We start from the raw sequence: 12,983 nt of genomic DNA, 5'->3' as shown, positions 1-12,983 counted from the left end.
TCACTGTCCTCTTGCCTCCGCCTCCTGAATGCAGGGGTTTACAGGTGTGCCTCACTATTATAGCTGGCCTATACTTAGATTGAGTCCCTTTCTTTTATTGTTATAATTAAAAATGATAATAAAAGGGTTTTTATTAAGCTTTCTTCTTTCTAAAGATAACTAAGGACCTCAGCTAGTATTCTCCAAGGATGAAACCACGATCATTATCCATATCATCTAGAAAATTAGTAAAAGTAAGAGGCAGGCTCTAAAGTTTCATCCTTGACCCACTTGATGAGGAACTTGGTAGAGTCTAGCACTCTGTGCTTCCACAAGCCTCCTAAACTTTAAGAATCATTGCTCTAAAGCTGTGCTTCTCCAGGGTTAGCTCTGCCACTCTGATGAGATCAGTTCTCCCATAGCTCAGCAACTTGCAAGCACAGTGTTGGTTCTTTGTTTCTAGAACAAGCATTTATAGAACTCCTAGGCTGCAGAGATTCCCTTTCCAAGACAGACTGCACAAGAATGTGGGTAGTGATGCACCATTCTCAGATATGAGTTTGAAAACTGACTCATATTATCCAATTATCTGTGACACTGAGGATCCTAGGTATCTAAACATTCAAGTATGAAGTCCATAAAGAAATTGGGAGCTAGGTGCCAGTGGTTCACCCCTGTAATCCTAGCTACTCAGGAGGCTGAGATCTGAGGATCATGGTTGAAAGGCAGCTTGGCAGAAGACAGAATACACCAACTGGACCAAAAAGTGACAGATATGGAAAAATCACTCAAATTAAACCAAAGGGAAATTCAAGAGCAAGCAGATAATGCTAAAAAATTTAACCTTCGCATAATCGGAGTGGACGAAGGTGAGGAATTCCAGAGCAAGGGAATGCAACACCTATTTAACAAGATAGTCAATGAAAATTTTCCCCACCTCAAAAACGACCATCTTAACTACATCACAAAAGCTTATCGAACACCCAACAAGCAAGATCCCAGGAGAAACACTTCTAGGCACATAATAGTAACAATGATGGATCTGAATAATAAGGAAACAATCCTGCATGCAGCAAAAATGAAGAAGGAGCTATACTACAACGGGAAAAAAATTAGAATCACTGCAGATCTCTCCACACAAACAATGAATGCAAGAAAAGCCTGGGAAAGCACCATACGAGCCCTGAGAGCCAATAACTGCCAACCCAGACTGATATACCCGGCAAAGCTAGCATTCACATTCGATGGAGAACTGAAAACTTTTAATAGCAAAGAAAAACTAAATGAATACATAAACATTAAGCCAGCATTACAAAGAATTCTAAGAGGGGGGACACAACCTGAAGAAAGCAACCAGGAACTGGGACCTGCCCCAAACAGGCATTACTCAAAGTCTAACTGAGCAAGCACAGGAGGAAAGGAAAGAAGAAAAACTTAGGAAAACGGAATGGCAGGGACAACAATGCATCTCTCTATACTTTCTCTTAATATAAATGGGCTGAATTCGCCAATTAAAAGAAAACGAACTGAGGACTGGATCAGAAAACAAGACCTATCCATCTGTTGCCTTCAGGAGACCCACCTCTCAGCCAAACATACAAACAAACTCAGAGTGAAGGGGTGGAAAAGGATCTACCAATCAAATTCCCCCAATAAGAAAGCAGGTGTAGCTATCCTGATATCTGACAAAATAAACTTTTCATTAAAATCAGTACAGAAAGACAAGGACGGACACTACATATTAATAAAGGGAACAATCCAAGAGGAGGATATAACCATCATCAACTTATATGCCCCAAATATTGGTGCACCCAGATATGTTAAACAAATGCTCTCAAACTTACAGAATAAAATAGATCCCAATACGATAATACTAGGAGACTTTAACACGCCACTCTCACCAAAGGACAGGTCTACCAACCAGAGGATTGGTAAAGAAGCTACCGAATTAAGTGAGGCCATACTTCAAGCGGAATTAACTGACATCTACCGAGTATTTCACCCTAAAACAACACAGTACACATTCTTCTCAGCAGCTCATGGAACTTTCTCCAAAATAGACCATATCATAGTTCAGGCAAGGAACTTAAGCAAATACAAAGGGATCGACATAATCCCCTGTATCCTATCTGACCACAGTGGAATCAAGCTAGCTCTCAATAACAAAGCATACCGCAGAAATTTCTCTAATACATGGAAATTGAACAGCACACTCCTTAACAAGGCCTGGGTAACAGAAGAGATCAGAGAAGAAATAAAGCATTTCCTAGAACTCAATGAAAATGAAAACACCTCACAAAGAAACTTGTGGGACACAGCAAAAGCAGTCCTGAGGGGCAAATTTATTGCCCTCAGTGCCCACATCAAGAGAATGGAGACAGACCAAATAAATAATCTCATGTTGCAACTAAAACAGCTAGAAAAACAAGAAAAAATGGGACCTAAAGCTACTAGACGAAGCCAGATAACCAAATTGAGAGCAGAGATTAACCAATTAGAAAATCAGAAAACCATAACCAAAATAAACCAAACAAAAAGCTGGTTCTTTGAAAAAATAAACAAAATTGATGGCCCGTTGGCAAGATTAATTAAAAAAAGAAGAGAGGAAACCCATATTAATAGGATTAGGGATGCCACGGGAAACATCACAACACATACCCAAGATATCCAAACAATTCTAACAGACTACTTTCAAAAGCTATACTCTCTAAAGGAAGAAAATCTGGCGGAAATGGATGCATTTTTAGAGAAATACAAGTTACCCAAACTGAGCAAAGAAGAAGTTAACCAATTAAATAAGCCAATATCCTATAATGAGATACAGGAAGCTATCAAAAGTCTTCCAACAAAAAAAAGCCCAGGACCAGATGGATTCACAGCAGAATTCTATAAGACCTTTAAAGAAGAACTAATACCCATACTCCTCAAGCTCTTCAGAGAAACAGAGAAGGAGGGAGCTATCCCAAACTCATTCTACGAAGCCAATATCACACTCATCCCCAAACCAGGCAAAGACCCAACCAAAAAGGAGAATTACAGGCCAATCTCCTTGATGAACACAGATGCAAAGATCCTTAACAAGATTCTAGCTAACAGAATCCAGAAACACATAAAAAAAATAATACACTATGATCAGGTAGGCTTCATCCCAGAGACACAGGGATGGTTTAACATACGTAAGTCAATAAATGTAATCCAGCATATCAACAGAGCCAAGGTCAAGAATCACATGATTATCGCCACAGATGCAGAAAAGGCCTTTGATAAAATTCAACATTCATTCATGCTAAAAGCTCTGGAGAAAATAGGAATAGAAGGAACATTTCTAAAAACAATAAAAGCCATTTATGACAGACCAATAGCCAATATTATACTTAATGGGGAAAAGCTACAACCAATCCTCCTAAAAACAGGAACAAGGCAAGGATGTCCACTGTCTCCACTCCTCTTCAACATAGTCCTAGAACCCTTAGCCAGGGCAATAAGGCAAGAAAAAGACATTAAAGGGATCCGCATAGGGAAAGAAGAAGTTAAACTATCCCTTTTTGCAGACGACATGATACTATACCTCCACGATCCCAAAAACTCCATCCCCAAACTTTTAGAAATCATAAGTCACTTCGGCAAAATAGCAGGATACAAAATAAACCCACAAAAATCAGTTGCCTTCCTATATACTGATAACGCACAGGAAGAGAGGGAAATAAAGGGAGCAACCCCATTCACAATAACCTCCCAAAAAATAAAATATTTAGGAATTAACCTAACCAAAGATGTAAAAGAACTATTTAATGAGAACTATAAAAAGTTAAAGAAAGAAATTGCAGAAGACACTAGGAAATGGAAAGACCTCCCATGCTCCTGGATAGGCCGACTTAATATAGTAAAGATGGTGATACTTCCAAAACTAATATACAAATTCAATGCAATTCCTATTAAAATCCCAATGACGTACATCACTGAAATACAGAAAACAGTCCAAAAATTTATATGGAACAACAAAAGACCTAGAATAGCCAAAACAATTCTAGGGGATAAAGACAATATGGGAGGGCTATCCATGCCGAACTTCAAACTCTACTACAGAGCTATAGTCACAAAGACAGCATGGTACTGGCACAAAAACAGACCCGAAGACCAATGGAACAGAATAGAAGATCCAGATATAAATCCACAGGCCTACAGCCAGCTGATATTCGACAAAGGAGCCAAAGACATACAATGGAAGAAACACAGCCTCTTCAACCGCTGGTGCTGGGAAAACTGGGCAGCCACATGCAGAAAACTAAAAGTGGACCCCAGCCTATCACCATGCACCAACATCAACTCAAAATGGATTAAAGACCTTAACATTAAACCTGAATCTCTGAAACTACTGCAGGACAGAGTAGGAGAGACACTTGAACTAATAGGCACAGGAAGGAACTTCCTGAACAGAGTCCCAGGGTCACAACAAGTTGGAGAGAGACTCGACAAATGGGACTACCTTAAAATAAAAAGCTTCTGCACAGCTAAATCTATCGCAACTAAGCTAGAAAGACAACCAACTAATTGGGAAAAAATATTTACCAGCAATATATCAGACAAGGGGTTAACATCCTGTATATACAGGGAACTCAAGAAACTAATCCCTCCCAAACCTAACAAACCAATTACTAAATGGGCAAGGGAACTAAAGAGGGACTTCTCAAATGAAGAAATAAAAATGGCAAAGAAACACATGAGGAAATGTTCATCATCCCTGGTGGTGAAGGAAATGCAAATAAAGACAACCCTGAGATACCACCTTACCCCAGTCAGAATGTCCCACATCCACAAATCAGCCAACGACAAATGCTGGAGGGGATGTGGAGAAAGAGGAACCCTATTACACTGCTGGTGGGAATGTACACTTATACAACCACTTTGGAAAGCAGTCTGGAGGGTCCTTAGAAAGCTAAAGATTGACCTCCCTTACGACCCAGTCATACCACTTCTAGGCATCTACCCTGAACAACAGGAACCAATATACAAGGACACGTGCACCTCCATGTTTATTGCAGCACTGTTCGCAATAGCTAGGATATGGAAACAACCTAGGTGCCCCACCACAGATGAATGGATCCAAAAATTGTGGTATCTATACACAATGGAATATTATGCAGCCATTAGAAATGACAAAATAATGGCATTTGCAGGGAAATGGATGGAGCTAGAAGGAATCATGTTGAGCGAGGTAAGCCAAGAACGAAGAGACAAACGGTACATGGTCTCCCTCATAAGTGGATGCTAAATCCAAAAGGTTAGGTGATACGACAAAACTAACAGGACTTAAGAAACAAAGAACTCCCGCTCATCTGGTTGAACCACTACTAAATATCCTCATGCTGCTGATCACAAATATGGTATATAACATGTGAACACTGTTATATATTACAGACTGTGGTAGACAATTTGCTCCAGGGAAGTTAGAATGAACTTGTGACTTTGAAATTATGTAATCATTTAATCACAATCAAAAAAAAAAAAAAAAAAAAGAACCTCGGGGAAGGGAGGGAGGGAGGGGATGGTAGGGGGAAAACAATGGAGGGGGTAACAATGTTCAAGAGGAAGTGTACTCATAACCTCACTCATGTAACTGTAACCCTCTGTATAGTAGCTTTACAATAAAAAAAAAAGAAAAAAAAGAAAAAAAAAAAAAAAAAAAAAAAAGAAAGGCAGCTTGGACGAGAAAGGCCATGAAACTCTTATCTCCAATAAACTACCAGAAAACTGGAAGTGGCCCTGTGGCTCAAGTGGTAGAGTGCTAGCCATGAGATGAAGAGCTTGGGGCAGCATCTAGTTTCTTCAAGCCCTACAACCGACCAAAAAAAAACAAAAAACAAAAAAAGAAAAAAGAAATTGGGATACTGTGGGATTTGCTGCCTACCTTCCCTCCTTTACCAGATCTGTATCAGAAAAACTGAAAGTACTAATTGCTCCTTAATTTCAGTTTATTTTCCCCTCTCTGGCTTTAGCCAACTCCTGTCACAGTATGGTGGTTCTTCATAGAAATGATGGAGGAAAAGGAAAAGGAGAGAAAGATAGTGAGGGCCATTTATAAACTTGCCTCCCTCCTCCCCCTACCCAAGTGTTTTCATTCATTCATTCATTCATTCATTCCCCTCTTTGGTTCCACTAAGGGCTAAGAATGTGGCTCAGTGGTATAGCACTTGGGCTCAATTTCCAGCATAATGACAACAATAATAGCCTATAAGATAAAAATGACAAGTGACAAAATTGGGGAAAAGAGGGAAAGGGTCAGAAAATAAAGGACTGATAAGTATATTAAATACAATAGGTGGAATTTGGGGTATATTTTTGAGACAAGCCTGGAATATGTTATCATAGGAGAAATAAAAAACATTATTAAAGACTCTAGGCTCAGAACTAGAGGTGACACACTCCTTTCTAGTGTGTGCATGTGTGCACAAGTGTGTGCATACACACACAAGTGCTCATGCATGTGGGGAAGAGAGTGTGGTAGTGATGATACAATGCTGACTCTACACTTACTAGCAGCCAACATAAAGATGGAAATGCAATCTGTTACATGATTTACAAGGTTCTTGAGATAAAAATAAACCAGTTGCTGAGGAAAACCATAAGTATTCGTGGTGTATTCTTGAGAGGAATTCCTCCCTTGAATGTTTCTAGAGAATCTAAAGTTGGCTGCTATTTCTAAGCAATGAAGAAAAAAATACATCCTCAACTTTATCACTGCCTAATGATCCTTGTTTCAGGATATACTCTGCTTGAGTTAAAAGTGACTTAGAGGGCTATATGGAAATCTTATGGAATTATTATTTTGCAAAATGGTAAAATACAGAAATGCAAAATCAAAAACCAAACAGCCATCCTAGACCAAACATATACATCTGACTCCCTTGCAGAAAATGACATGTTGACATTCCTTACAAAAAAAATATCTTTGGCCCAATGCTGACTTGTCCAGTCTGGGAACTGTAGGAGACATGCATGTGGGTGTATGTAGTGGCATGTACAACACACACTGCTTTAAACCTACTTGGTTCTCCTGGACTCAGAAGGGCCTTTAAATTCTATCTGAATTTACAGAGCAGCTCTGTGATCAAACGCTTTTCTGGTGGGCTACTCTAAACAGAATGGTTCCAGATGACAAGAAATTGAGTGATTCCTGTATAACACTGATCTCCACCCATCTTGTCTGACATCTCAATCATGTTCGCTGCTATTCTGACAGAACTAGTCTGGTTCCCCAGGTGACACAAAATCTTGTTCTCAAATCTGTGGAAACTAAGCCATTCAGCCTTCCACACAACTACATGTATATATTGGCAAACATATGGCTATGTCTGTATCACCTTTGCCTTTATCTTCTTTGAACTACTAGTACTTATTGTGTCTTTTTCTTTTTAAAGCAATCTGTGCAAGTCTATGAAGTATATGTGACAGATACTCTGTGGTTCTCATATGGGAATGCAGAGTATCCTCACAACATTCTCAGATTGTATGTACCTCTGAAGTATCTACTATGTGCTACAGCCACAGACACAGATACAGACTTTAAAGTCTATATGAACAGCTTAAAAAAATCTATATGAATTGCCTAAAAAGCAAAACAAAGTTAAACAACAACAAAAAAAAACCCTCCAAAATCCTGAATTTGAATTTAGAAAATCAATATAAGCTTAGGATGTAGTCAATCTCTAAATAATAATAAAGATTAAAAACCTGCAACTTCAGTCTTGCTACTGAAAATGGCCTAAAAATAATGGACAGACAACTGTAGCAATGAACACCCACACCCTTAGTAGTCAGAATCTTTTTTCTAAGTGATTTTTCCTCTAGTGAATCGGGATTTCTTGACTATATGCACAATATGGCTTTAGAACATCTTGCATACAAGAAGTCAAATACATGATACAATCTATGAAGTAGTTTTGAAAAAGAAAGAAAAAGAACCTAATTACAATTGGGCCTTTAGCTCTGACTATCAATTTATAGGCCTTCTAGAGGGCAGAACATTTTAAACAGTATCACAGAAAAGCTACCAACAAAACTTGAGCTAGGGGAAATTAACTCTGTAGACACAGAATCAAAAAACTATGTTTTTTTTTTCAATAAAAATATTTCAGGAATAAGAGAAAAGGTGGAGAGAGGGGGAGGGGCACATGGAAGGCAAAGCTACAGATAGAAGAAACAAACCCAGACCTGAAAGTAATGTTCCCACACTTAATCTGCTACAACCTGAATCATGAGGCTTTTCATTTTGAATGCTATTGATACAAAGCAACAGAAACCAGCAGTACTTACAATCCACATTCTATCAACACACACCCATGCTTCCTCAAGTATCTGTGCAATACTCACCGCTCCTCCATCAGTTCCCGAATAGAGGCTACTGTGGGGCCAGATCCCAGGTGAGTATAATATGGACCTTCATCTTTCTCCACTATTTGTTCTGCATAGAAACCAAAGAATAGGCATTATTTAGAGATATCAATTAATCAACATTAATTTAGAAAAGCAAAACTACCAATAGGAAAAATAATAGGCATGTTACAAAACAGGAAACTCAAATGGCTTATAAATATGTACAAATGTGTTTCATCCCTTTAGAAATTAGGAAACACAAATTAGAGTCACAATAAAACTGGTTACACACCCACAAAATGGGCCAAAATTTAGACATCTGATAAAATGAAGTAAAGTCTGTGGTCTAACCACTCTGGAAGTCAGCTCACACTCACCCAGTAAAGCTGCAAGCTGCACCCAGCAAGACTCAGCAATTCCATGTCTACATGCACACTCTAGAGCAGGCATCAACACTGCTCCCAATGAACTCAATATCCAGACTCACAGAAGCAGCATTCACAACCAGGTAAAAACAACAACAGATGAGAAGACAGGCTAAGTGCAGTGGAATCATATAGTGGCATATGATTTGGCCTTGAATACTACACTAAATGAAATACATCGAACACAAAAGAATAAATACAAGAGTCCACTGAATCAAATTACCAAGAAGAGGAAAATTCATAAAGGAAGTAGGACATAGAAGTTACAGGGGCTGGGAATAGTGAGAATAGAGAGTTAGTGCATGATGGGGAATGGTTGAGGGTGATGCATGAGTTGTAGAAATGCTACTGACAGTTGCATAATACTGGAAATGTAATCAATGCCACTAAACTGAATGTACACTTAAATAAGTCTAAGATGGCTAATTCTGTTATATTTACCACCACAAAAAGAGAAGCAAGCATACTGACACATACTATCACATGGATAGACCTTGAAAACATGTTCACTGACAAGCCAGATCAATTCCATTCATATGAAAGAGGCAGAACAGATAGAGCTATAGAAGCAGAGTGACTTGAAGACAGGGCTTGGGGGTGGGCAGACAAGAGTCACTGTTCAGTAGGGTCTAATTCCAGAGAAGTGAAAATGCTACCCAATGAGTTAAGAGGTAGCTGTACCATACTGTGTTCAAACTCAGTGCAACTGAATTGTTCCCTTTAAAATGGTTAAATTTGTTATGTGAAGTCCACCTCAATTTTTAAAACTGAACAAACTATCGATTCATGCAACAATGTAGATAAGATTTAAATGATTGTTTTCTAAGTGAAAGAAAGCAGAACCCAAAGGTTACATAGTAGTAACTTTGTTTAAACAGTGTTTTGACTGGATACTATAAGGCTAAAAACAATAAGAACTCTACACATAGTACACCACTGTTCTGCAATTGGTAAGTTTGTTTCATATCTAAGGAGACAGGACAACTGAATGCAATGTAGTTGCATTTCACATTTTGTCTGGATCTTGTAATAAAAAGAACAATAATGAAGTTTAAAAATCTGCAGTTAAGGGGCTGGTAGAGCGCTTGCTTTGCATGCCTGAGGCCCTGGGTTCGATTCCTCAGCACCACATAAGCAAAATGAAAAAAGCCGGAAGTGGCGCTGTGGCTCAAGTGGTAGAGCACTAGCCTTGAGCTGAAGAGCTGAGGGACAGCGTCCACGCCCAGAGTTCAGGCCCCACGACCGGACCAAAAAAAAAAAAAAATCTGCAGTTAACAGTATTGTGTCAACATTAACCTCTTACTTTTGATGTACCAGAATTATATAAAATATTTACATTAGGGAAGGTATGAAAAGGATGTACAAGAGCTCTACCTACCAACTTGGCAACTCTCCAATAAATATAAAAACATCTCTAAAGAAAAAAATAAAACAAACCAGGTAGTGAGCTGTAATTTGTGATCTTGTCCCATAAGAAATCCTGATAGTACTTATTACCTTATTCATGTAACTGTAACCCCCCTGTATGGTATTTTTACAAAAAAAAAAACAACAAAACATTAACCAAAAAAATCCTGACAGGTCACAGTAGCACACACCTGTAATCTCAGCTACCCAGGAGGCAGAGATTGGGAGGACATCCCGGGCAAAAGTTAGTGATACTCTCATCTCAACTATGAAATTAGGCACAGTGGTTTATGTCTGTAATCTACTACTCAGGAAGGTTGCTGTGTGAAACCAGCCTTGGGCAAAAACATGAGATCCTAATGAAAAGTAACTCCAGTTCTCACACACATCAAAACATATAAAAAGATTTTCATAGGGACACTTGAGCAACCGTCAAAATTGGAAACAATCTACTAGAGATGGAATGTCTGTCTGTGCCTTCCCAAAGTCCTGTGTGATGATACTGGGATGCGAGGCTTTCAAAAAGTATTAGGTTATGAGATTGGGGCTCCTCTGGTTTCCACTGCAAGCAGCCTGAGCTGAGAGTACTTAATCCTAAATTTAAACCCCAATGCTGCACCTTCCCCACCCCCAAAAAGAAAGGCTAGCGACGATGTGCGTATTTGTGAATGAACAGTGTTGTTTCAACTTCCTCAGTTCATGAAGGCATCAGGTTACTTTTCCCTTCCTACTGTCGTGGACTATTAGCATAGTCTCCTGCCTGGTCCCCATCTAAATCATCCTACCCAATGCCACCTGTTATGTTCCCAAAACACTACTTCCCACTGACAGCTCTGACAGGCAGAGGACAGAAGCCAAATTCCAGAGCACTGTCAGCAGCCCCTCACCCCTGCACACCTCCCTACCATGAAGCCACCCTCATAGCCTCCTGCCATACAACCATACAGTACCTGGCGTCTTTAACTGTTTTCTCACTAAAAACACTGTCTTCTCCTTTTGGAAAAACTTACCTCTTAAGGTATTGTACAAGTATCACCTGACAGGCGAAGGCTCCTGAACTTTTTCAGTGCCCCTGTATGCAATAGCAACATCAAAGCATGGGTTGTGACCCACAAGGAACTGTTGTGGGGCACAAACAAGTGCAAAGCTGCAGGTGAAGGTTTCATCCCTGATCTCTCAACTCATGTCTTCACATGTAAAATATATTACAGGACTTTGAACGGTTTGGGGCCTGTAATTTGAACTCAATAGGTTATTGATCTGTCAAATGACTGTAGGACATACAAGTTATACAACATTCAGAAGCTTTAAAGCAGATGATAATATTTAAAACATTAGAAAACTGTTGAGGATGAGATGAAATGTAAGGTAATAAGCTTAATGTTACATGAATAAATGGTTTCAATTAGACTTAAAAATTACCTACTCTGCCAGGCACCGGTGGCTCATGCCTGTAATCCTAGCTACTCAGGAGGCTGAGATATGAGGATCTCGGTTCAAAGCCAGCCTGGGCAGGAACGTCTGTGAGACTCTTACCTCCAATTAACCACCAGAAAATTGGAACTGGTGCTGTAGCTCAAGTGGTAGAATGCTAGCCTTGAGCTGAAGAGCTGAGGGACAGTGTTCAGGCCCAGAGTTCAAGCCCCATGACACAAAAACAAAACAAAACAAAACAAACCTACCTACTCTAAATATACACTATTCAGACCCATGAAACTACATTTATTACAGAAGGAGGTAAATGAAGAGTCAGCCAAGAGAAGGTGGGTGCTGGAGGTAGCAGTCTGAAAGCCCTTCAGAGGTGCTAGGAGACCATATAATATACAGAAAATAGAATAAAGTATATACCATAACTTCTGAGCTCTGTTCCAGTTTCTATTGTCTGGAGAAAAGTCAAAAGAATGAACTGACTACAGGGTTTTTGTGGCAACTGGAACATAATATAGTTTTTGGCGACTACTTCTGCTTAAAAATGGTAAAACTCAAAACTCTCATGGCTAAGGCAAAGAAGACGACATTCAAGGACAAGTTACAAACTAAATCTTGGCAACTCTATCTCAGTAGCTGCAAATGAAAGAAAGACGATGTAAACCAAGCCAGCCTGGAAACTGGCCCGTCAGGTTTCTCTGGGAGGGCCACTGCAACACCCTGGGAAGACACTACAAGAGCCAAACAAAACCAAAGCCAATTTCAGCAATTATAAGGTAGCCCAGCAGTGTCTTAAAAACACTTTCTTTCCATTGCACCACTTTCTCTGAGAATATACTTCCTCTAGGGGGGATGGGGGATGGGGTTATATGTGAAGAAATAGTATTGAAACTAGGGTGGGCTTAGAGGTGTGGCTCAAGTGGTAGAGCAACTGCCTAGCAGGCGTGAAGACTTGAGTTTAAGCTGCAATACTATCACCCCCCCTCAAAAAAAAAAACAAACAAAAAATCCCATAACTCTATGGAACTGGAAATGTGGCTCAAGCAGTGAAGTACCAGACTTGGGTGAAAAAGCTGAGCAAGAGTGATGCAGTACAGAAGTACAAAGAAAAAAAAATCACCCAGGTCTACATTGTACATCTATATACACGTACACAAACCCACTCACACAATTTCTTCTTATGCAGGTATCTCCTTATTTTCAGAGTTTTTGCTTTATATAATCATTACCATATAAGGTACTTTACAATAAATGGAATGTGGCCACTAGACCTACTATTAACTTTTACGTTGCTAATACCATATGCATGCCCGGAGCTGAATTTACATGCTTTTGCACACACAGTAACTTTTTGTTTCAATGCTGAATCAT

The 12,983-nt window shown here is 39.4% G+C and overlaps 1 protein-coding gene across 2 annotated transcripts in view; it reads right to left on the bottom strand.

Annotated features, from left to right (window-relative positions):
* Tet3 (tet methylcytosine dioxygenase 3) overlaps positions 1-12,983 on the bottom strand; it is a 110,057-nt gene that overhangs the window by 26,049 nt on the left and 71,025 nt on the right. For both annotated transcript variants that reach the window (XM_042699710.1, XM_042699711.1), the window contains one exon: positions 8,350-8,440. In XM_042699710.1, coding sequence (XP_042555644.1) covers positions 8,350-8,440 — 91 coding nt within the window. The remainder of the gene's footprint in view (positions 1-8,349; positions 8,441-12,983) is intronic.

Source organism: Dipodomys spectabilis, unplaced genomic scaffold (assembly GCF_019054845.1).
Source record: "Dipodomys spectabilis isolate Male_0828 unplaced genomic scaffold, ASM1905484v1 ptg000262l, whole genome shotgun sequence".
Taxonomy (NCBI): domain Eukaryota; kingdom Metazoa; phylum Chordata; class Mammalia; order Rodentia; family Heteromyidae; genus Dipodomys; species Dipodomys spectabilis.
This window is presented reverse-complemented; position numbering and strand designations above follow the sequence as displayed.